Raw genomic sequence first — 26,317 nt, forward strand, 5'->3', positions numbered from 1 at the left:
CTGCCTTAAAACTTTTTTCCAACACAGAAGTTGTCATTTCTTTAACTTTAGAATAAATTCATTTTCTTTAAGTAATATTTATCCTGTACTTTTATAAATTAGCGTAAACAGATAGTTTATAGAAAACACGAAGGCTTCTGGAGCTAGGCTGAAACACTTTAGATGACTTTAGATGGCAGCAGGAAAAAATAGAAGCCTCCCTGCTGTCATCTAGTAATCAACTAAGAGCCAACAGTGTAGTATGGTAGATAAAAGCACCAGGTTAGAAAGCAGGAGACTGTGAGTTCTAGTCCTATCTTAGTCATGAAGCTATCTCTACAATTTGGCCAATCACTCTCTCTTGACCAAAATGAAAAGGAAAGACAAACCACCTTCAAAATATTGCAAAAAAAAAAAAAAACCTGTATAGAATTCTCCAGGCTGTTGCCAGGAATCAAGACTGATTCAAAAGCTATATATAATTTGAATTTGTGCATCTCTGCCAACTTTGAAAACCTTAGTTTGTGCTCATTACCTGGAATGTATCATTTTTCCCACCAAATTTCCAGAGCTGATGCCATTCATATTGTGACAGTTCTCCCAGAATTTTTGTTTGGACATTTGGCAAAAATGACTAAATAATTGTTCAAGTCAGCTGCATAAAAAGAAAGGTGACTTTCTTTAGCAAAAAATTTGCAAACTAATGCAGAAATGGAATGAATAAAATTCAAGTTAAAGAAAAATAAGGATTTTAAAGGACTTTGAAATGGTCCATTCCTTTGTAATCCCAGCTTGGAACTTCCTAACAATCATGCTGTTTCATCATGCCATTGAAAAGCAGGGAGTCAAATCTGTCCATTTTTCAAGATCAGCTTCTAATGCAACTTTTCATAATGCAAGGAGCAGTTTATTCATTGTAATGAATAGGCAACACCTTCCTGTGATCATTTCCAAAACAAATTTGCATTCATATCTTTCAGTGGCTGCTTTTGTTTTGCAGCTTTAGATGGTGCCCATTTAGTGTATGTATAAGTCGCAATTCCAACCAGCAAAGCCATCTAATGGCTTATAGCCTGCTGTGCTCAAAGTCATTCATGAATGTGAGCGAGTGCATTTTCAAGAAGTGCTACATTTTTTAAAAGTTTCATTTCATCTCTGTGAAAAGCCAAAGCATCCATTCCAATTTCAACAAGTTGAGGTAAATCCTGTTTTGAAAATATAGCACCTGCTGCGTGCCTGCAAATGCAGCCTCTGTTACCTCCATTTACTCTAGTCTTCTTCTTGTGAATAGTAACTAATCTGACACTCTGCAGCATCCATCTGGTTCCCTGATCTGCATTTACTGCTGAGATTTCATTTCCTTGGACTAAAGTTCCTCTCCTTTATGCCTAAATGCCAGGCCCTACATACTGTGATACTGTTCATATTCCTTTTTGTAAAAAATCTGCTTGTAGAATGAATTTTTAACTGCAGGTGGGTTTTTGAAGCTAGATATTGATCTTCAATTATTTATTTTCTATATGTTGACTTTTTGATATAAAAGTGTGATGTATTGATTTTAAGAGGACAAAAGACTACTTTGCTAGAAGCATAGATAAGCATTAACATATTTCATATTTCATTCATTCAGTGCTATTCTATGCCTAACTTGACCAAGTCCTTGAGAATTCAACTGGACTTTATCCTACTATATAGGCATGCAGCTGAAGAAAGCCTATGATTTTACTGATTCAAATTTTCAAGCAATTGGAATTTATAGTGTTCTTTGCATGCTGTGAGCATTCTTGAGGGTGAGAATCTAACCTGAGCAATGACAACCAGTGAAGCAGGTTGTATAATTATAACAGAAAAGATATTAATAAATAATATAAGAATAAACAAAGCCTAGCAGCTAAAAAAATTCCAAGAATATGTGCTCCTGTGGGTCTCCTATTTAAGCAGTTAGACAAGAAGACCTCCAAGATCCCTTCCAAGTCTGTTATTATGTATTCTATTCTGTAAGAAAGGGAGAAAGACTTGACCTCAGATTATCATCTCTTAAATGAAGAATCAGCAGAGCAATAAACAAAACAAAACAAAACAAAAACAGACATAGATGAAGTCCTTAACTTTCTATTTAATCATTACTGCTTCCTCTTGGTCAGTAGGTAATGAGGTATGGAAGAATCAATGGCATTAAACTTGTTACCTTCCGACACAAACATCTTAATTTCCACATCAATCTTTGAAAGTCGTTTCCTCTCAATTTTTACTAAATAAGTATGAAGAACTATTGCTTAACTCTTTTTTAATGAATTGCTTGATGGAAATACTCCTCCAACAGACCTGAAAGAAATACTTTGTTATCACTGTAAAAATATTTAATACTATTTTTTAGTCCAGAGCGCTTTTCTGAAAGTTCAAAAAAATTCCACATTTTCGTTCTATGCTACAGATATTCCATTGCTGTATGTGTCTTTATATTCCTGTGAAATTTTAAACTATACTCAGAAATTGTATGCAGAGTATATTGGGATTATTATCAATTTTTATGGATCCAAGTAAGAGAAACTTTTTTTTAATGTGCTGAGGCTGGATTTATTAAATGCTTCTGGGCCAAATAGTCCCTGAGCCTGAAAAGATACATCCTTTGATGGATTAAAGAAGTTGTAACGTTGGCCCTTATTCCATTTGTTTCTTGCCATTTCTGATGTATCAATAACTGCAATTTGCAATTTGAGCATCTCTCACATTGACACCAACCTTCCCCTAAGCTAGTGCACTCCAGATGAGTTTTCATACATATCCATCTTCCTCAGTTACCATAGTAATTGTCCCATAGTTTTAGTTGGGTAAAGCATCAGAAATGAATGAATGTAAATGTGTTGCATGCATTTAAAAAGCTAAAAGAATTTCCTTTGTGCTGTTGATAATTAATATTATCTAAGTAGGAAAAGTAGTCACTGTATTACAGCTACATTTTTTAATTCAGAAAAAAAAATCATAAACAAATTTTCCATCCTTTCATAAGATTGCAGGCTATAATATCTTTTTCACACCCATGCAGAATAATAATTCTCAAATGTAATACTGGAGGTGTATATGACTATGTTGGTTTTTGGCCAGATCTGAAAAGAAATCTTACTTTTTTTAAAGGAGTTTTCCTGTCTTCCCTCAAGACTTCCATGGTTAATTAAAATCAGGACCATAGATTATGAAACTTCTTCCAAATATGATTTAAATCATTCCCACAGTTGATATATCTTACATCCCACAATATTTCTCCCTCCATTTGCTCACAGTCCTATCTGATTTCATTAATTCCACATATTTATAGTGGCTTCCAATAACACTTTTTGATAATCCTGCTGTCATAAAAAGCCAGCATAACAATGACCCAATTTATGCAAATCTGGCTTCTCTTTTTGTTGGTGAAAACATAAAAGTTGTAGTCCAAAGGCCATAATTATGCACACATTCAATTCACTTCAATGGGGCTTGAACCTTTTCTGTTCAGGATTTCTATCAACATTTCTCATTAATCAAAGGTTTGCTTGAGAAGCTGTGTTTATCCCTGAGAAATCAAATAGCACGGAAAGAAGATTAAGATTTGATTACTTTACACCATGCTTTGGTCTTCTCTGTTTGTTTCATTTTTGTAAACTGAAAATTGCTGTTCATAAACACAGTGTTAAAGAAGATGAGAAATAATCAATACTACTTAAGTGTTGATTTAGGAATGTCTAACTTTGTGAAATAATGTTCTCCATATAGGAAATCTCCGGGCTTTGAGAACCAATATCAATATGGTCAAAGCATCTTATCATACATGTCTTGGGAAAGAGCTGCTAATGACCTTGTAGGAGAAACATAGCAGGCTTTGTTTCCTAACTTCCAATACTTTTGAAGTAGGTTTCTATTGGAGACAATTACTGGATGTTGCTTGAAGTAGTTGAAAGTCAAATATTGAATAATAATTCTAATTAAACTGAAACAGAGAGCCAACCCAAGAACAGGAAAACTCAGTTCCTGGTTATGACATAGAAGTGTCATAACTTCTATGGTTTTCTTGGCAACCTGGAAATGGTATGTGCCACAACCTTATTTCTGGAAGGTTTTTCAGTTTCTCATCTAGCCTGCAGCTCTGGGATTTCCTCATGCATTGGTAAATCCAATCCAACTTCTTCTCCTCTCCTCTCCTCTCCTCTCCTCTCCTCTCCTCTCCTCTCCTCTCCTCTCTTCTCTTCTCTTCTCCTCTCCTCTCCTCTTTGTTATCAGCTAAAGTACAGGTATTCCTCAACTCACAACCAGGATTTTTTGTTGTTAAGTGAGAAATTTATTAAGTGAATTTTGCCCCTTTTTATGATCTTGCTTGCCACAGTTGTTAAATGAATCATTGCAGCGATGAAATCAGTGACATGGTTGTTAAGAGGATCTGGCTTCCCCATTGATTTTGCTGGTCAGAGGGTTGCAAAAGGCTATCACAGTATCCCAGAGCACTGCAACCATCATAAATATGAGTCAGTTGCCAAGCTCCTGAATTTTGATCATGTGACTATGATGATTGCTGCAACGGTCTTAAGTGTGAAAAACGGTCATAAGTCACTTTTTTCAGTGCCATTGTAACTTTGAATGGTCACTAAACAAACTGTTCTAGGTTGAGGACTACCTGTAGTCACTGCCATTGGAAGTAGAAGAATTTCTAAAGATCTTCAAGCAAACGAGTAAAAGTAATACTGGGTGTGTGTGGAACAGGGCTTGAAACATGTCCTTGCTCCCCCCCCCATGCAATTTTGATCAAGCAATTAACTCCCCCTATTAAAAAAATAAGGCTTTCCCCAAAAGAGGGGGAAGGAAGCATTACTTCAGAATTACCTGCTGTAGTGTGGTTTGAGTGATTCAGGGAATACCTTAAATATTCAATAGTATACAGGCTGTATTCACATATTGTGATGTGTCCAAAGATTTTTAATGAGCCACAATAGCCTAGTTTATAATTCACTGTTAATCATTGGTTTTACTTATCATTCTAAATTAACATCCATCTTCTAGAGTGGCTAATCATGATATATACTGCCAGCCACAGAACTGAAGCAGAGAAAAATTGAAGCAGAACTTTGAGTGCTAGAGCAAGGTATTATAACCTTAAGCTGCAAAGACTGAACTCAATTTCTATTCTAGCACTGTTTTGCTGGAATTAGCTTTCCAAAACGGTATGAAGTCTTGTGATGATGCCCATGCCATATTATTGGTTGGCTGATTGGATTAATGATATTTTGTTAAATTATATGAAGATGAAAAGAACTTCCTGAGTGAGGGGAGCTAAACAGTTGTGTTTTAGTTCTTGGTGTATCCATACAAGAATTAATTTTCCAAGAGCAACATAGATCAATAACATAACTGAAGATGCTGCACTACTGCTCTCTCTTATTAAGAGCCATGGTGGTGCAATAGTTAGACTACAATATTGCAGGCTAACTCTGTTCACTGCCAGGAGTTTGATTCTGACCGGCTCAGCCTTCCATCTTTCCAAGGTTGGTAAAATGAAGATCCAGATTGTTGGGGGTTATACGCTGATTCTGTAAACCACTTAGAAAGGATTGAAAAGCACTATGAAATGATATATAAGTCTAAGTGCTATGGTTATTTGCTGTTGCTCTCTTTAGGTCTCTGTTACTATTATCCAGTACAGTTTTCATTTCCCACACAAAGATCTTGAGCAATTTTACAGTTTGTTTTCTTTCTCTCTATTACCCTTTCCGGCTAATCGGCTTGATGCAGTGTTGATGCTGGTTCACCTAAGCCACATTCTTCTGTTTCTAGCTTGGGTAGAGGAAGGTATGCCAATTTTCGTGATTTTTCCCAACACCTGTGGCAGTCCATTAACTCAAACTTTTGTTTTCTGTAAAGATAAAAGTCTTCCAAAGAAGCCAATGTTCAGAATCAAAATGCAGGGACATTTTTTGTTGCTTATGATTGCAGGAGAAGACTTCTTAGGAGTGCCCCTAGCCTAGTGTGCAGGGAGACCCTCCTGGCATCTGGGCATCCAGGAGGTAGGGGAATAAATGACTTCATATGCATCATAATTTGTGTTATTTCCATGATAATGTCATAAATCATTCTGATTAATAGGGAGTGTCAGCAAGCAACATTCACTAATATGCTTGTCCATTCTTAAAATTTCTGGATTGTTGTTATAGATAATGAGGCTAAGGATGGCATTTGATCTCCAGGTTTTGTTTTCTGCTGAAAAAAATCACATGTTTCATATGTTTTCTCTTCCAGGTACTTGTGAGACATGATATAATGCGGCATAGTGAGCGACAATTAATGTCTGTTGAAAGTGAAGCAATTGACTTATATCCCCCCCTGAATGTTACCAATGGGACCAACACCACGTGCATCCTTTTTTATGCAACTAATTTCACTCTTACAGTCAACGCCACTATTCACATGAATCTAACGAATTCGACATTTCTGTTTCATGCTGTGGACACTACTTCATCTGTTTGTTCAGACACCAATGCAACGTGAGCAGGATTAAAATATTATTTCAGCACCAATCCTCTTTAATAGTAAATTAAGCAAGCAGGTTATCACTCTTTTAATCACAGATAACATAGCTAAAATACAAAAATCCATAAGAGTTCAGATTAAGATTGACTGTATTAACAAGGTAATTATGAAATTGTGCAGTTCTTTTTTGTGCTTTTTGCATTTAAATTTTCTTACAATCCCAGGCTTTGATCATTTTTACATTCACTTTATTTTGTCACTTACTATGGATACAATCCTATAGACATTTACCTGAAGGCATTTTCTACAGCAGCATCTCTACAGTTGTAGTCAAGAAGGAACAGTTGACAAAAGTTATATATCCAATCTAAAATTCTTTTTACATGCATGCTTGAAAGAAGCTGGACAGTACTGCTTTCAACATTTTGTGAAACCTGGAAACTTCTGCACCTATGCATGTTTTCTGCTGAACTATTACATCTGGGAAACAATTTTGAGCAGATATGCACAAGCTTATGGACCAACACTCCTTTTTTATAGAACTACAAACTCAGCTAATCTGCTGTTAGTGAAGGCCTGATGGCTGAAAAATGCCTAATTGTGGGAAACACTTTTTTTTTTACTTATATACAAGTTAAAATATAAACCATATGACCAGGTCTTCTTTTATATTCCTTTCTTTCATTTCGAAAACAGTTATGTATGATACTTCTCCATGTACACTCTGCCATGCTGTAATTTTTATTCTTTATTCTCATTCTATGAGACAATTCTTTAATTGTACAATCTCATTCCAGGAAGCCTTTGGCATACTTATAGTCAAATGAATTCTTAAGTATCGTTGTAGAATCCAGTTCAATTGATAGCTTTTCCACTTTTGTTTGCCAAGGAAAGAAGAGATTTTCCTATTTGGAAGCTTCTATGTATTATTTTCCTATATTTACTATCAGTATATAGTACGGTATATATTCACTATATATACTACTACTAAAATACATCTCTGTGTAGTATTTCCCTATATTTACTGGCTCGTTATCCAGTATTTGAAAATAAACTGTTTCATTTTTTTTTCTTTCTATTAGGTTGTCATTAAAATACACCAACCTGGAGAATGAAAAGATTGGAATCAAAATCCTGGAAATAAGGTAGTTTGGAAGTAAAACAAGAGAATCACATTGCAAATAAGATTCATGTATTCCTTAAGCCTGCAGGGTTTGGGGTTTTTTTTAATATGGATTTTTTCCCCCTTTGCACTAAAGGTAACAGCAGATTACTTTTGAAAGCAAAATTATTTTCTGGAATGTTTAGGGAACATGGAATGATAGGTCACCAGTTCAAAAAGAAAAAAAAAGTCCTGAAGTTTTGCTAGGTCAGCAGTAGGCATTTTTCTCCTGTTAGAGGAGCAATTTTGTTTCTCAGTCCAGGCTGTTAGCTTCTATCTCCTTTCTTTGAATCATATATTATGCATCACTGAGACGATGTCACATCTCAATAGATGCATTATGAATGAATGTATATTATTAGAACAGTAAAGCAACAAAATCCAGATGGGCATATGTATCACCTTATTACTGTCTCTCTCATTTATTTTGGAAGCAATTACAAAGTGAACTGATCCTCCCCCTTCAAAAAAAGAAAATAATTTAGAGTAGTATTTCTCAGTCTTAGCAACTTTAAGATTTCTGGGCTTCAACTTCCAAAATGTTCCTGCATGTTTTGCTAGATTTTAATTTCTTCTTTCCATCTTTTTGGCTATCTAAAAAGTATTGCTCCATTTTTTCTTGAAATAAAGGGAATATTATGGAGATGCTTCAAGTTTATCCAACATTTTCAGATTTTGCCATTTAAATCTACTGACTCGCTTCTCCATCCTACAGCTCTGCATGCCTCATTTACTCTTTTCATATTATTTCCCATTATGTAGTGATGTATTATTAAATGTGTCTTTACTGATACATCTATATTATTGTGTGGCTACATTATTTCATCTTAGATTGTTCCTAGCTATCATGTAGGTTCTCATTTATCTACCTGTTGATTGCTGGTCAACCAAGTCAGATAGCCAAACAAACAAGTGTACAAATCACAGCAACCCACACAAAACCAAGACAAAACCCAACAAATCCTTCTCCTTTATATCAAAAAACTGCTGAAGTTACCTGGTTTGATAAAGTAATAGTTGCAAGAAGAAAAACAAGTTCACTGAATACCAATATCTCAACACTTTAGAGCAGGGGTAGGCAACCTTGGCTCTTTTATGACTCATGGATTTCAACTCAGTAAAATTTTCCACTAGAACAGCCCCTGGCAGACTAGCTAATGAAACACTTGCAAATGATATAGAATTCAAGAAGTCTGATTTTTTTTTAAGAAAAAAAAAATACTTCATATGAAAATGTTAAGTTATAATAAAAATTGTGAGCTGCAAGCAGACCACACTACAACATTAATATTGATAGTAACTCCATGTTTACCTTGCAGCTATTGTAGAAATCCTCCTGATTAGCCACACTTATACAAGCCAATCTCTTCCATATTTAAATTATTTCTTAAATTATTATATGGGCTTCCAACTCCAACAGACAAATATTCTAAAACTCAGAAGAAGGTAAATGTTGCAATAGTTGAGCTGTAAAACGTAATTCATACTTCTACAAATATAAGAAACGGCCCTAAAGCAGCACACACTAGACATTCACTCTAATGCTATTTCTCTAAATAGCAATAACTTTCAGGATTTCAGGTTAGGAAATAGATTTACCATATCTAAGCAGGAAAAATCAATGCTCTGAAGAACTGCCTTAATCAACTAAACTTTTGCAGTTCAAATTTGGTAGCCTTAGACTCAACTGGAGACTTCTTTCATCTGTCTTCTTAATTTTTTGAACTGGAAATGCTGGGGAGTAACACTTGAATCTTGTCTTTTTCTCTTATCCCAATCACTGATGAAAACAAAGGTAAAAGCTGAGATTGAGGTTGAACTGGCTATTCTAGTGAACATAAGCTAGGACAACAAAAAAAATGAGAAAACTAAAATCAGTGCTAACATCTTGGTATTCGTGGACAGATTACAATAGCCTAGCAATATCCTTTATTAATTAATCTCCAAGGTACCCTAAAGTCTATGAAAGAAGCTAATTTCCCACACTGTTTTTGTGATCCAATTCTTGATATAAAGAAACATATTCAGAGATATCCTGGTGCCACACTCACATGTACATATTTTTGTCTTTCAATAAATGTAGCAATGTTCATCTAGACATCCCTTTTTCTAGGTAATAAAAGCCTCTTCTTCCTCTCCCCCCCAAAGAAAATAAGCATGCCTCTTTTGGGGATTGCTCTCACCTCATTCAGAAAATTAGCCAAATCCAAATATCTATAATTTTTATGTGAGTATATTTTTAAAAGAACAAAAAATCCTTAGAATCTGTTTGTCACTATCAGTGGTGCTATTAGACACTTTGAGACCTTGTGCTTCTTCCTTTTCTCATCCACATGGTTTACTAGGGAGTAAGCACTTTTTCTTAGACTTTCTTAAAAAGTAAAACAAAATAAAACAATGAAATATCAGATGGCTGTTGGACATACTGTTTAAATAATAAGACTAAAAGATTAAAAGGCCACACTTGGAATACTGCATCCAGTTTTGGTTGCCACAATGTAAAAAAGATGTTGAGACTCTAGAAAGAGTACAGAGAACAACAACAAACATGATTAGGGGACTGGAGGCTAAAACATATAAGGAACCGTTGCTGGAATTGGGTATGTATAGTTTAACAAAGAGAAGGACGAGGGGGGACATGATAGCAGTGTTCCAATATCTCAGGGGCTGCCACAAAGAAGAGGGAGTCAAGCTATTCTCCAAAGTGCCTGAAGGCAGGACAAGAAGCAACAGATGGAAACTAATCAAGGAGAGAAGCAACCTAGAACTATGGAGAAACTTCCTGACAGTTAGAACAATTAATCAGTGGAACAACCTGCCTCCAGAAGCAGTGAATGCTCCAACACTGGAAGTTTTTAAGAAGAGACTGGACAGCCGTTTGTCCGAAATGATATAGGTTTTTCTGCCTGAGCAGGGGGTTGGACTAGATGACCTCCAAGGTCCCTTCCAACTCTATTATTATTATTATTTCTCTCATCACATACCATTTTCTTCTCTGTGTATGTGTGTGTCATTTGATACCTTCTTTGAATATATGGCCTTACCTTTCGTCCCTGAGGTGTAACTGTAGTTGTCCACCTGAGCAGAATGTTTCTATATTCAAATGTTTCAGGTGTATCCATCTAATCTTATTTTGCGGATGCCTTTGATTCTTCTTTTATGATGATCTCAGAATGACTCCTTGTCATGTTTTGTTCCTCTCTAGATTCTTGATGACCAACATCTTCTATACTAGCTCTTCAAAGAATTGGTTCACTTTAGATTTTGTTCATATTCTGCAAGATGACAGGGATGCTGAAGATGAACTTGCTAAATTTAATGTCTCTACTATTTATGGTCCTGCGGAGTACTCATTTCATTGCTCCTTGGTGGGCACGGACAGCCACTATGGTGTAACACTAATTCCAGCCAATGATAAAGCTAAAAAATGGAAAGTTGATATTTCTGATTTCCAAGTGAGTACCTATCATTATTTAAGATACAATATCAAGAGCTGTAACTTGGGGTTTGAAGGACTGAAACTTAATACTATCTATACATTTTCTTCAGGCTTAAGTGAAAGTTTTAAAAAACAAAACAATGTTCAATACCTCGCTCATATTTGGTCTATGGTGGCTTATCCAGTAAGGCAAGGATGAGAATTTATTTCATATCCAAGGCTGCAGTTCTCAAGGAAATTGGAGAAGTAAGGGACACAAAGAGTGCAGGGCTAAGTATTTTGAAGGAGGATGGAATTTGAAGGCTTTCATTTTTAAGCTGTTATTGTCATTGTTCTGATAGATGAATCCCATTAAAGAACTTTAAGACAAGAATTCTTCCTTAAAGAACATTTTATTCAAGAAACAAAGTGTCAGCACTACAAAGTTGAACCCAAAACTAAATTCCCTTCCCCCAGATACAAAGTAACAAGTTGCAATTCCCATCCCCTGGAAGCAGTCATAAATCATATTCTCCAATTAGCCTGAAGCAAGGGCTCCTTCTCCAGCTCCTCAGCCCTGCCAAAACGTTATCAGTTTGTGTCCTTGAATTCCCACAGAGTTGTATTATTATTGTGGCTAGCTGAGCTCAAGCATTCACCCCATCCCCCCTTCTACATCTGATTTCTAAACAGCAGTAAAAGCATGCTGAAAGCAGAGTAAAAATGGTTGCAATTTCCCTTAGTTGTCAGAGCGGGAACATCCATTGTCACAGTGTTGACATCTATATTTGAGATATATTGTCATGGCCTGGTTGATAAGGAGGATGGAGAGGCAAAGGCACTTAGAGACAATAATCTTGGTTGTGATTTTTCCAGTAGTGGTGGAACTAATTATTCCTCTTTCAGTGAGATAGTCCCAGCAAATTTCCAGGGCTCCTTGCCTGCATTTATTGATAGCCTCTCAGATTTGGTCCAGCCAAACCAGAGATCAGAACTCCATAGAGTGAGCGACTTGCCAAGAAGCAAGCCAACAGAAGAGTTAATGCTGAAGAACTTCCACAATTATGTATTGTGTGGAAATTCAAGTTGGCTTATTGATTGTCCTCACTCCCTGAGAGAACATGTTGAGAGCAACTTTCTGTGTTTACCTTGCTATGAACTCTGGATTCTACTTCACTTAGCCTCTTGCCTTTTTTTTTGGATTTGTCCCTTTTTCATTGGATTCCTGGTCATGACCTTGCCAAGCCTTTGACCATATTTCAGTTGCCATCTTGAGGTGCAGTGAAAAGGACTCTCTGCTTCTAAAAGTTCTGCCTGAGCTTGCATAACACTGGACTGTGTCAGGCATCCAGTTTGCTATGTTAGCTGGCACCCAGCAATGCCAGCACAGAAAACAGTGTATAAATTTGGTCTGTGCTATAAGTCAGATGGAAACTGTAAAATCTACTTTCAACCATAATGGTTATATACTATAGGACAGTAATGGCGAACCTTTTAGACACCAAGTGCCCCAAAACTGCCCCACCCCCACACCACACCACTCCATCCCTGCCCCACCCCCACCCACCCGCTGGGCCACCTGCCACCTACACGGCCTGCCGCAGATCGCGCAGGTGGCCCAGTAGCGTCATGGCAGCAACGCCCTCCACCCATGCCCAGCAGCATCATCTGTTTGTGACAGGGCACAAGGGCAGAGTCTTGTCCTCACTGCCTGGCTGCCATGTCTTTGGCTGTGCTGCTCCAGGTGGTCGTATCTAGGGGCGACTCTCCTCTGGGGGGGCTACTGCTATGGAGGGGGCCGTGGGGGGAGGCAGGGCTGGGACAACAGCACATGTGCCCACAGAGAGGGCTCCGAGTGCTGCCTCTAACACTTGTGCCATAGGTTCGCCACCACTGCTGTAGGACTTCAAAGGCCAAAAGAAGGGAAATTGGAGTCCCATATACCCCAGTCTGCAATAATTGAAATATTAAGAGTAGCAATTGTAAAAGAGGTATATGAAATACGTACAATAAAAGTGTATTTCCCCTCCCATCAGAAAGTACAACTAACTGGAATGTCAAGCTCCTGTTAATGCCAGACTAGTTATTTGTGTGCTACATAGAATTGCAACTACATATTTTCCCATTTAATTGCAAGTGATAAAAGGGAACATTAGGTTTTATCGGAACATATCCCACACAGAGAAAAACCTCTCCTTCCTGGCATACTTGGTCAAAATTGCACACAGATGCACACACGCATACACATTTAAATGGCTAGGGCCCATACTGCATACTAAAAGTTGATGTTGCATCCATTTCTATTATTTTTGGTAATGTGAGAAATCCTAGTGATGGTAGATAATTAGGCTAGGCAAAATTATGGGGAAAATGGTAAAAAAAAGACAAGGCATGTCCATTACATCTCCAGAAGGTTGAGTTTGACTTGACTTTTGTTTTCTTTCCCAGCTGTAGACATTGTAGGAGGAGAGTTGTGTTACTCTACGATAGCCAATAATCAAAGCTGATAGGATGTTTTCAAAATAAATTTAATTGAAGAGCATAAGTTTTCATAAATTACAGTTAACTTCTTCAGAAACATGAAATGACTAAACTGATGTAGGAATTAAATTAAGATGGGGGGGGGAGGGAAATTCAACTGAAGAGAAGGTACCTATGTCATAATGGTCACATATGAGACGAATTTTAGACCTGGAAACTCTGTCTAAAGATTTTGATCGAAAGATATTAAAAAAAAAAGAAAATGGTTTTTTTTTCCAAGTTTGCCCATCAATAAACTGCAGGGAGTTTCATCTTTACCTTCTTGTTAGAATATATCTCAAAGTGAAAATTTGAACTTTGTTTAATGAATATGAATGAATTAAGGTTTAATATTATTTTGTTATTTTAAGGAGAAGGATTGACTTTGGGATTACATATATATAGGGCTGATCAATATTTTATTGCTATTAAGATATCTGTTGTGTAGTGGAAGAAGAAATAAATGAGTTTGGTATAAAATGAGGGATGTGAGAGATTAAGAATTAGAATTGATAATTTTTTGTTTTAAATTTAAACTATTGTAATTGTAAATGGATAAAGTTATAATACAGGTTTAATAGTGATAGAAATTTAAAATAGAAATGGAATATTTAAATGTATTATGTTAATTGAGGGGAATAGAGAGGGGATAGTGAAATTTATTGAGTTGTGTAGTTTATATATATTTTTACTTTTGAATGTTTGACCACCCAACCATCACGGTGGGTCCTGAATACTTTTTGCTTAAGAATTTTAAAAAAAAACCAATAAAATGTCTTTTTTAAAAAAAGAATATATCTCAAAGTGATGGCAAAGCTTGAGAAAAAAGGTAGCTGAGGGCAGATATCAAAGAAGGCACTGTTAAAGCCAGACCAGAGATGTTAAGGTAATGAAGCTTCCACACTGAGTAAGACTCAAAAACAAACCAGAAAGTTTTTGTTGTTGTTGCAATTGTTGACAAGATTAATAGTGCAGCAATATCTTTAAAGGTAGCCCATTCAGTCATCTTTGGATAAAGTGCTTACTAACATCAAAGCCTTTAATATGTTGCATGCACTTTTAACTCCAAGCACAGCATCTAGTATGTTTTATTTAATTCCCATTCACTGGTCTGTGTGAACTAAAAGGATACAGATGAGCTTTCTTTTTTTTCATTGAAATCATATTCTTTCTCTAGCGAAAGATTCTCTTCCTTTTCCTTTGGTGTGTGTGTGGGTGTTGTGTGTGTGAGAGAGAGAGAGAGGGGGGGGGAGAGGGAGAGGGAGAGGGAGAGGGAGGGGGGATTGGTTAGCAGAAGCTAACTGATGATTTCCAGCTTACATTTCCTCCATGCCTAAATACATACATAGACTCCTTTTCCAAAACTGTCATCCTACTTGGCTCCAATGCAGCAGCAGGAACAAAACATGCCACATCATGACAATAAGGTTGTTGAGCCAAAATAAGAATCCTATCTTATTCTATATGAATGAAAATTGAATCAAGAATTGTGATGGGAACGTTTAATGGCATTTCAATCCATAGGTCCAAATTGCCTTCCTCAAATATACATAGATACTAAGCAGCACAGGTGATAAAATAAAATCCTATGGGACACAACAAAATAATAACCTGCATGTTGAATAATATCCTCTCTAGCACTTATTTCTGGACACATCCCAGTAGGAAGAGCTGAAGCTACTGCAAAATTCTGCCATCAAGGCCCACCTCTAGCAGGTATCCTAAAATATATCAGTAGTATCAAAAGCTCAAAGAGACCAGAGAATTATTAGGGTTACTCCCCCCCATCTAGTTCCAATGTTGGACAATCACTCAAAGAAATATCAATTATTATCAAGGGGACAGTCCCACCTGCTGATTTCATCAGGCAAGAGTGGTAAGGATTAAGCAAAGGAATTCTCATGTCTCTACATAACTGTCCACATCCTTAAGATCTACAAGATAAAAACAATGAATTGAATGAACAATTGCCAAGATCACCTTCTTGTCTCTCTGAAATCCACATTGTGGCAATTTTGATCACTCTTTCTCCAAATAACAATGAAAATTGTCCAAAATGAGCCTTTGAATATCCCATTTTCTCTGCATAGCACTTTCAAAGAGAGCATACACATGATCTAGAAAAGCATTAATGACTTATGCTGTGCAAATGCAACAGAAATAGCAAAGTAAGCCTTCTTTGCTTCATTTACGTTCCCAGAGTTGGAATTCAATGACTGATTCCGTTTTTATCAAATAAGCATTATTATTATGCTTTTCAGCTTGCATATCATGCTGTAGACAAGCAAAATGAGGACTACCATTTATTTACTCAGTTCTCATTAAAATGCCAGACCAGGCTGTCTTCATGGTTTAAAAAAAGTGATCAGAGCTTCCTTCACACATACTGTACACACCCATACACACTCACTGCCTAAATGACCTGTACTAAAGCAACCTTCCCTTGAGCTAGAAACTATGTGCATTTATAACCCAATCTCAAAAATTCCATTTCTGGGAAACATGACTGACTTCAGATGTATCTGCACGATATCAATAATCTGGGCATGTTTCAATTAGTTATATCACATCTTGACTAATGAAAAGTGTTTTATGTTGAGAATTGCTCTGACTTATGTTCTTGCACCAGAGATCCAGTCATTTAATGGCTGCATGTCATCATTATGGGGTTATCTTGTGCTGTTAACCAGTACAAGATACAAGGAAGGAAAGAGCTGTGCTGGTTACGAATTTACTAAATACAATTAAATGTGTTGGTGTTATCCTTTAAAAGCCTAAAGAACTTAGAGTCCAAGAGATGGGTTCTTTCCCCTGCTATGAGTCTGGTTGTAAATGAATATTTGTAGAAATGGCCCTTTTGATAATTTCCTACTATCAAAGACTCAACTATCTTACATGTGGAAGAAAGCTGTTCAGGTTGTATTTGGAAGGACAGCAAAAACACCATCTTCTAAGTACTAATTCATTTTAATCTTTCACTTTTAAATTGTATTTCAATTTGTATTTTTTTTAGTTGCTTTGAGATCTCCATTAAATAGAAATGCAACATGTTGAACCCAATATTTGGATGGGTCTTTTTTCTTTTTCTTTTGCAGATCCAAGCTTTCAATATTGAAAACAACATGTTTTCCTACGCGAGCGACTGCACATCATTTTTTACACCTGGAATTTGGATGGGTCTGGTCACCTCCCTAATTTTATTATTGATCCTTACTTATGGAATCCACATGATTATGAATCTTACCACCAACAGTAGATTTGATGACCCAAAAGGTCCAGCTCTTTCAGTCCCTCAAACAGAGTAACTATGAAATTGTAGTTTGGAAGATTGCAGCTTCTCTGTCATTGGCTGGACTACCTAAGGCTGATGAATTAAGCTGAGTTCAATAAGGATATCAGATCCTATACTTGCTATGGGAGGAATCAAATGCAAAGAATTAAAAATATGAATTGTTTTGAAAAAGTGGTTTTTTTAAAAAAATATAGGAGACTGTACAGTAATACTTCTGCCGACCTTTACTTTCCCCTTAATAATTACCTAAATGAAAATTCTGAGGCAAATCTGAGATTATTCACAGTCTCTAGTTTCAGCTTTATAAAAGAAATCTTAAAAAGCTATTATGCAGGTATTTAAGAAATTATTTAAGTAAGATCATTAAGAAAATGTACATTAAGATTAAAAATTTATCCTAAACACATTTTAACAGAAAAATAGGATATGTATTTTAAAAATATACTTTTTTATATCTTCTTAAATATAATATTCATGCCTAACCAAAGGAAATGCTACCAATTTCCTTTTTTTAAAAAAATACTGGGTATTAAAATTCCTGTTATGCAAATGTATTTCTAACTGCAGATTCCAGGGTTATTTTTTCTAATCATCTTATTGGAGTGTTTTGCAGCCCAAATAATGAAATCAATTTGAGGCATAGTCATACCAAAACTGCACATTTAGCACTGCTGGGGAAACAATGAGGATAATTGAGCAACTGTCATTTAACAATTATTTTTTTCATCTCCTATTTTTTATTCAGATGCAGGGCTACTATGAATGGGGTTTAAAATGATGACTACTAGATGGCAGTTGAAAGAAAACTTTCCTTATTGCCATTTAGTGATTGACCAGATTTTTGCAGCCCAGATATATTAGTCCTTTTCAGAAAGGTACAGGATCATATCTTTCAACATGCTCAAGCTTTTAGACCTGCATCTCAATTTTACTTTAATTTTTCATCCATTCTTTTTTTTTAATTCCTTCAAGAAATAGCCAAAAGAGAATGTCACAATAATTTAAAACAATATTATAACGTTAAGATAAACTCAAAAGAGCAGGATATTTGGAGTGGGAAGCAAAAAAATCAGAACATTACTGTTTCGGAATTTTGTTCAGGATTCCAGAAAACCTTTATTAACGAATGGTCAGAATAAGTCTATTAATAGAGGACAGTGACTTCTAGAATAACTCTATTAATAGAGGACCGTGACTTCTAATTTAGGCATGAAATCTGGTTGGATGACTTTGGTCAGTTACTTTGTGTCAGCCTAACTCATCTCACAGGGTTGTTGTGGGGAAAAATAGAAGAAAAGTGTTAGATATGTTTACTACCATGAGTTATTCATAAAAATAATAAAAGGGAGATTAAAAAATCTAAAAAAATATGCTTAATGAATGAAAGCTGCAGTAAGAGCAGTCAACCAATGGAGGAGATTGCTTCATACAATGATGCATTCCCCTTCACTGGAGGTTAGAATGCCATTTATACAGCATGCTTTAGCAGTGAGCAATGAGTTGACCAAGATGACATGTAAAGTCCTTCCCAACACCTGTTTTATGCACCTCTTACTAATAAGCAGGCAATTCAGCTTGAAAGGTGCCTAGACATACCAGGTCACATCCTAGTTTCACTGAACAATTCACACACTTTCTTCATATACGTATTTTGACTAGCCAGGGTCTAACTTTGTGTTGTCTCTATAAAGTGACTATTTGTGTCCTTCTTTCAGTCAGAAAAGCCTTTCTCAGATTGAAGACAAAATTCTATTAATAAATTATATAAACTCTGTGTGTTGTATCCTATTTTATTTTACAGAAAATTATAATCTACTTTGACACTGTGGTATCTATTTATTTCCTGGGTAGAAGCCCTTCAAGCAAAGTTTTGAAGCAAAGCAATATGTTCGTAATTTTTACAGAGTAAACTGAAAGGGACACAGGAGATAGCATATCTCAGAAATTAATATGGCAGCCTCTGGCTCTGCTAATAAGACATTTACATTTTCTTCCCAATAAGAGAACAAAATTGAAAGTTGTCATAAAGAGACCATCCTCTCAGAGTGTTGATGGTACAAATCAACGACATAACCTAATACATAGCTGTTGTGAGGTTCTGACCACAAGAGGGAAATAAAGTCAACATAAAGAGTTGTCTATCACTCTGCCTGCTTTTTGTTTTTGTCAGCCCTTCAAGTTAGAAGCACAAACTATGAGTACTAACACTATTGTAAGATTACAGCAACAGAATCTTGCAAGTCTGAAAAAAAATCTTACTTTTACTCTCCAGAAAACTAGAGAGGGTCCCTTCTGAGACACTGCATACCCCTTTTCCTTCTGTGGACTGAGATACCTTTTATGTGATTGTTGCCTAGTCTGCAGTTCTTTTTTCTGACTCCCAAGATCATTCCACATTCCATTATAATCTTATACTTATCCAAAGTCACTTCCTTTTGCCATTCTTCCCACAAACCATGAGCACATGCCCTTAGACGTTCTTCCTAGCAAGATATAGTTAGTAGACACTAGCTTTACATATACCTATCATTCATTCACTGTAAATAAGTGTCCTTAAACTCTTATTATAAAACGTACTTTACAAATCATTGTTCAGGACAATTCCAAATTTTGTGAACTCCCACACAGAATGCTTAACCTCCAACAGTTATGAGAAGAAACAATCACATTGGGCTATGCATAATCAACACTAGGACATGTTGGTGTCTCAGGTTTTCAGAGAGGATCCCGGGTGTCAATATCCCATTTATCTATGATAAACCCTTCTTTGTTGTCATTTGTAGGTTTCCCTAAAACAAGAATTCTAGGTGAAACTTTCTCTAAGATAATTGTATTAGAGGATGAACTAAAAGTAGCAAATTTGGTCTAGTGCTTAAGGCACCAGGCTAGAAACCAGGAAACTCTGAATTCTAGTCCTGCCTTAGGCATGAAAACAAGCTGGCTGACCTTAGGCCAGTCACTAACTCTCAGCCCAACTTTTTCTAGTGGACAAAATAGGAGGAGCAAGGAATTATGTCACCATCCTGAATTATTTATAAAAATTACATTAAAAAAAATCTTTAAAAAAAATGGAGAAGAACCAAACAGAAGAAGGAAGGGTAAGATGGCTCCAAGTAGGAGTCAGGTATTTCAGTGGAAATCCACACAACCAAGAGCTCTCTCAACCTATAGGAAAGCAAGCAAACAAGCAAACAATATCAATATCAGAATGAAGTGAATGAATGAAGTGAAGTCTACCCTTGGCTTCCTCTTCCTGAAGCTTTAACTCAGTTCACTCCTTCTGTGGTGAAGTAACAATAAATATTTTCTTGTAATTTGTCTGTTATCCCTAATTCCCCTTCTATGGGATAATGTCAGCCTTGGAGAGGACTCTGAGGGGCAGCAGGGATAGGTAAGAGTACTGGATTATATGAGTCAAACAATATAAGTTTGCTTACAAAGCAGAATCCACAGACATCTGAAAAAATACTGAGAAAAAGAAAATGCTTACTCAGCAACCAGGGTCAAAATAGCTTTTGGTCTGGCATACATTGCATGCTTGCTGTTACAGGAGGTAATATATAACAAAAGTTATTCAAAATAACTAACAGTTGAATGTAAATGAAACAAAGGGTAAAGCATTGTTGCATTTTACTAGAATTTTGGAAGTACTGACACCAACATAGGTAAGCAGAAAGTTACTGAATAGTAGTATGATTATTATATAATAGTACAATCTAGTAATGCTTAATAATAAGAGACCTGGGTATTTAGGATCAATTACCAGTTCGTTTAAAATGAGAAATATAATCAATGTTGTCTCTTTTTTTCATCTTCTATTCCCTAAGAATCCTTGAAGAGTTTGAGGGAGTAGACAAGCATTATTGACAGTCTTATATTGTTATTGGATCCTGGACTGTATGTCATGTCATTATGTTTTAGTTTGGAGAAAACATATAAGCATCATTGACTTGTGCATTTAATATAATGGTTTAGCATACTAATTTAATAAAGTTTGTCTTGTTTTATTTGTTTTATTTCTGATTATGCCTTTGTATACAGAGATCATACATAGCTGAAGCACAATGTTTATGGTATGATAGCTTAAACAATTGTAGCTGTTGAACTTAGTAATGCGAAGAAGATTATGTAGGTTATCCTTCCCTAAATATCTGGAGTGAAACTGTGTTTAAGCAGGGATGGGCAGGTTCACTCCTGCATATTTCACCTGGCCTGCTAATTACTTCTCTCCCACATAAGTCTTTCCTGCCAAACCAACTTGGACAGGACAAAATAAAAACAAGATGGAAAAGTCTGATCTACTCATTATAGATCTAGCTCATTTCTTAGTAAGTTTCAAAGTGGGAAGCAAATGAACCTTAAGACTTATCCAGCTTTTTTTCAAAATACAAGAAACTGTCTGAACAAAAAGCAAGTATTCCAGCATTCCACAAGCTTTTCTCTTCCCCAGACACAAGCTATGGAATAATCAATAGGGGAATGTTCAGCTAGAAGGAAGCTCATAAGAAATGTCCAACTAAGGGATTTGGCTAGCTAGAATATTAGGCAATCTTCCTAGAGTTTACAAGTTGTGGACAAATTATTTTTCATTTCTCTCTCTCTCTCTCTCTCTCTCTCTCTCTCTCTCTCTCTCTCTCTCTCTCTCTCTCTCTCTCTCTCTCTCTCTCTCTCTCTCTCTCGTTACAATATGCATCTGTAGCATCATTAAAGAATAATAGAATAAAAACTTTATTGAATTAGTCATTTGACCATATCAAAAGTATAAAACTAATACAAATATACAAGTAAAGAAAACAATAGGACATGTTCAGAGTAAGTCATCACTCTTCCAGTGATCTAAATCCTTTTGGAAATGGCCTTTGAAAAGTGCACTCTTCCTAGTGATATGCAGGTTTGTTCCATGAAAAAGGTAAGAGTTTCTCTCCAGTGCTCCCTTTTCTAGTTTTTAAATAAGAATCTAAATAAATAGCTCTTTTTTTGCAGAGTACAGTTTGCAGTCAAAAAGAATAGTTCAATGCCTTCAATAGCTGGTGCTCCACAAATAACAGTTTCCTTTCAAATGGAACTTCATGAAACTTCCTATGTGTCAGGAATTCTGGGAGTTGAAGTCCACGAGTCATAAAAGAGCCAAGGTTGCCTACCCCTAGTCTAGTTGTTTGAAATGAGCTCTAGAACAAATTCTTGAGATGATGGTATCAGTCTCACGAGGTCTTCTGTCTGCAAGGAGTCCTGATGATGGCCTCCTTCTGTGTTCATCAACCGGTCTCTCAGGACTGAGATGGCTAAGTCCTGAGAGATGGAGGTGAAGAGTGAGGTAACATCAAATGATACCATCATCTCATCATCCTCCACCCTGAGGATCTTAATCTTGGCTAAGAACTCCTCCGTCATGGGACTGTCATCCACAAGGTGGCAAATGCGGGTCTAAGCCATGGAAGGAGGCCATCATCAGGACTCCTTGCAGACGGAAGACCTCGCGAGACTGATAGAAATATGTTTAACAACTTATTTCACATTCCAGGGCACCATCTTCGAACAGATCAAGGGGACACTCATGGGCTCTCCTATCTACAGCATTATAGCTGAAGCTGTGCTTCAACAACTTGAACATAAGGCTATGACCCTATACCAACTCAAATTTTGGGTTCGGTAGGTGGATGACACATTTTCTGTTGTTAAAAAACAACATGTAGCTACATTTATGGGGATACTGAATTCGATTTACTATGACATAAAATTCACAGTGGAGGAGGAGAAACATAGTTTTCTAGCCTTCCTAGATGTATTGATCCACAGTCAGCTGGATGGATCGTTACATACAAAGGTGTTCCGTAAATTGACCCATACAGATAGGATCCTCCACTATAGGAGTAATCATCCAGTTTCCCATAATGTTAGCTGCATTAAAGCATTATTTAAGTGCGTGGACTCCCACTGCAGCATGGATGAGTTTAAAAAGGAAGAGAGGAAACACCTCTTCCGCATCTGTCAACATAATGGATATCCTATGAGATTTATCAGACAGCATAGCATGACACCCCACTTCCGAGGAAGTCAGTGGAGGGATGAATCATCTTTACAAAAAACACGCATCTCTCTGCCTTACATTAGTAATATCTCGGAAGCAACGGCCAGACTGCTGGCCCCCCATGAGATAGAAGTGGCTCACAAACCCAATCAGACTTTGGAGTCCAAAGTCATGCACCCCAAAGACCCACTGCCCATTATGGAAAAATGAGCAGTAATTTATAAAATCAACTGTAAAAACTGCCAGGGCAATTACGTGGGTGAAACAGCTAAACGGCTAAAGACTCGGCTCCATGAGCACAAGCTAGCCATAAGACGGGGTGAACAACATTCTCAAATATGGATGCACATGGCACAACATGGGCATCAATTTGACTTTGATAAGACATGTATTATGTCCAGTGATGCCACAAAGGGAGGCCGGCTGCTGAAGGAAGCTTGGTTCTCGAATAAGAATTCAATTAACCGACCTGTGTCCAGTGCAACAAGCATTGAGAAAGTGGGACTCTAATCATCACCCCACTCGTTGTAAACGACTAGACCGACATCTACAACATTGTAGATATGATGTTATATCCGATTCTTGTTCTGAATGAGCGCATGGAATTCCAACTGACCATCAATACTCCACTGATGCCTCCTCAACATCCAATCAACAACAACCTGAACAGCTGAGGAATTCCCCGCTGTTAGATACACGTAGACACGCACTGATTGTGGACTTCTCTCCGGAAGAGAAAGGGGGGGAAATCCACCAGATAGACAACTCGTATACTCTTCAACAGTGTCCCAATAGATCCCCACCTTTCAGGTGGAAGAGAAACAATGACAATGATAATAGGGAATCTGGAAGATCTAATGGTGAGACCCCTGAGCTTGGTGTTGTTTACGGCAACGGAGAGGGATTCCCAATATGGAGGAGGGAGAGAAGGGGTGGAATGACGACTCACTCATTCAGTAAAGGAGGGAGAAAAACTCCTCCCCATTTCATGAATGGATGAGAAGCAATGAATGAGGAACACTCCTATTTGCAATTAGATCCTCCTCAGGAGGAGCATGAAAGATCTAATCTGGACACTAAACAATGAAAGACGATTGATGCAGAGAAGGCTATGATGGGGGGTGGAAACATAAGCACCGGAATGCACAATGCCCAGATAAATGTCACTCATATGGTTAAGAGAGAGGGGAATACAGAACAGGAAGAAAACACCGATCTACAATCAAAGGGGGTGAAAAGTACCTGGAGCCCTAATGGAATGAGGATTAACACTGAATCAAATGCCCCTGAGACCCGTAGCAGAAAGAAGGATGTGATGAGAGCAAATATCACCGAAGGGGAGGGGGATACGAGGGTGTCAATAGACTTAAAAATTAACAACAAAGGGGCAGGTAGAAAGATCTGAAGGAACGACAGAAGAGAATGTAACATCAAAGAAACATCTGGAACATTAATTGACCCGCTGGGGCCGGTAAAACGGTCTAGGAGCCGGGTGCAGATGTCAGCCAAACCTATTTAAGTCATTCTTGTTAAACTGGCTTTTTAGCTCTGACGATGTTGGGAGTTCCCAACAAAAGCTAGACAGTTTTTAGTAAAGTATTTTTTTACTTAAACTCTCCTGGTGATCACATATTATTTATTCTATTCATAATTATGCCCGGGAGTCGTATTTTTACAGATATTATCGAATATATATATATGTGTATATATATTTAAAACCAAACAAGTAAATGTGAGCACCAGGGAATGCTAAGAAATTTAGTAAAAATTAATAAAATGTCAATAAAATTACAATAAAACCAATAAAACGCCTAGCTTTCATCTGCAACTGCTGACATCATCAGGGCTCAAAATGCCAGTCAGTGGGAGAGTCCTCTTTTTAGATTGGCCAGAGTCTGCACCCGGCTTCTAGATCTTGTCATTGGGCCTGATGGAATAGGCTGTTTCCCGGTTGCCGGCTTCTCACTAGCAATAATTGCTTTCTTGCATTTTTTGCTTGTGTAACTGTCATCGGGTGTTTTCTCTTTGCCAAATTCGGGGTTTGATGGAACGTCCCCCCTCTCCTTTTTTGCTTTCTTGCCGCACCCACTTTGTTTAGTTGCACCCCTCCCTCCTCTCCTTTCCCCACCCTGTTCTGATTGCCCCGTTGCAACGCACTGTCTCTTATTTTCTTTGTATTTTCCCCAGTCATGGTCTCCATAGATGTTATTTGAGTTAATTACTGTCACACCTCTTGTTTCCTCCTTACTCCTTGCTTGCACGGTGCCGTCTTGAGGGTTCTTCCGTGTTGCCCGTTGATACGGGTAGATCGGCATTACGAGGTGGGGTGGGCGGGTCGTATTCCCCAAACATGCTAATGAGGCTGTTTCTCCCCTTTTAGAGTACGATCTGGTAGTTGTTGCTCCCAGGCGTCTCCTTTCGTTATCTCCGATCTTTGTAAATTCCTTCCTAATTTTAACCAACTCGCCCTGGATGTTCTCTGTACGGCAATCAGGGGTATCAGTCTTCACTATTCTCTCCCCTCCACTCTCGGTGTTCTTCCCATGTGTATCTTCATCGGGGTCACTCCACACCTCCCGTTGGCGCATTTGGGTTGGTATTGCTGAATGGGGTGATCGAGTTGTTACAGGCAGTAAGGCTGGAGGAGCTACCCTTTCTCCTCCCAAATACGGCAGACAATTCAATGCCTCCACCAATACGGACCTCTTATCAGGCGACGCTCTCCCCTCCGGGTATCCTGGTGGGTGCATGCAAACCCTTAGTCCACACGTTAGTACTCCTGTGTCTTTCGACGCTCCTTCAGATGCTCGGAGATGTCTGACCATTCTGGCGGTGGGGGGAGGTCTCAATCGTTGTTTGTATTCCATCTGAGTACTCCCGGGCTGTGGATGGTGAGATGTATATATGTATATATATATGTAGGTCTTTGGTTATTCGGGTTTTCTCCTATGTAAAATTGGAAGTGTCTTGGTGACGTTTCGATGAAGTCTCATTCATCATCTTCAGGCTGGTGCTTTTGGCTTCGTGCTTCTAGGAGCAATGTGTGATTGTAGCTGTTTCCTCCTTTTAACTGCCAGTGGGGGTATGAACTGATTGGATGAGAGCTTTGCTATGTTCTGATTGGATGGAGGTGTGTTCTGATTGGTTAGGAACTTGTCTGTGCTCTGATTGGCTGGGGGGTTGGCTGTGCTCTGATTGGCTGGGGGATTGGCTGTGCTCTGATTGGCTGAGGGGGGTGTCCTGTTCTGTAGGTCATATATATATATATATATATATATATATATATATATATATATATATATATATATATAATGGTTATAAAAATACGAATCCCGGGCATATTTGTTCAATGATGCAATCTTTGATCTCTGGGAAGAGTATACTCCAGTATTTATTGTTAAAACAACATTTAAAACAATAAAA

At 37.4% G+C, this 26,317-nt stretch overlaps 1 protein-coding gene across 1 annotated transcript in view; it reads left to right on the plus strand.

Moving 5' to 3' along the window:
* Nucleotides 1-18,640, plus strand: part of LOC120301293 (V-type proton ATPase subunit S1-like) — a 55,066-nt gene extending 36,426 nt beyond the window's left edge. The window contains exons 7-10 of the mRNA XM_039328341.1: nucleotides 6,244-6,488; nucleotides 7,557-7,619; nucleotides 10,842-11,091; nucleotides 16,670-18,640. Coding sequence (XP_039184275.1) covers nucleotides 6,244-6,488; nucleotides 7,557-7,619; nucleotides 10,842-11,091; nucleotides 16,670-16,879 — 768 coding nt within the window. The 3' untranslated portion in view covers nucleotides 16,880-18,640. The remainder of the gene's footprint in view (nucleotides 1-6,243; nucleotides 6,489-7,556; nucleotides 7,620-10,841; nucleotides 11,092-16,669) is intronic.
* The last annotated feature ends 7,677 nt before the right edge of the window (nucleotides 18,641-26,317 follow it).

The sequence above is a fragment of the Crotalus tigris genome, unplaced genomic scaffold (genome assembly GCF_016545835.1).
Source record: "Crotalus tigris isolate CLP2741 ecotype Arizona unplaced genomic scaffold, ASM1654583v1 scf7180000024375.2447938, whole genome shotgun sequence".
Lineage (NCBI taxonomy): Eukaryota > Metazoa > Chordata > Lepidosauria > Squamata > Viperidae > Crotalus > Crotalus tigris.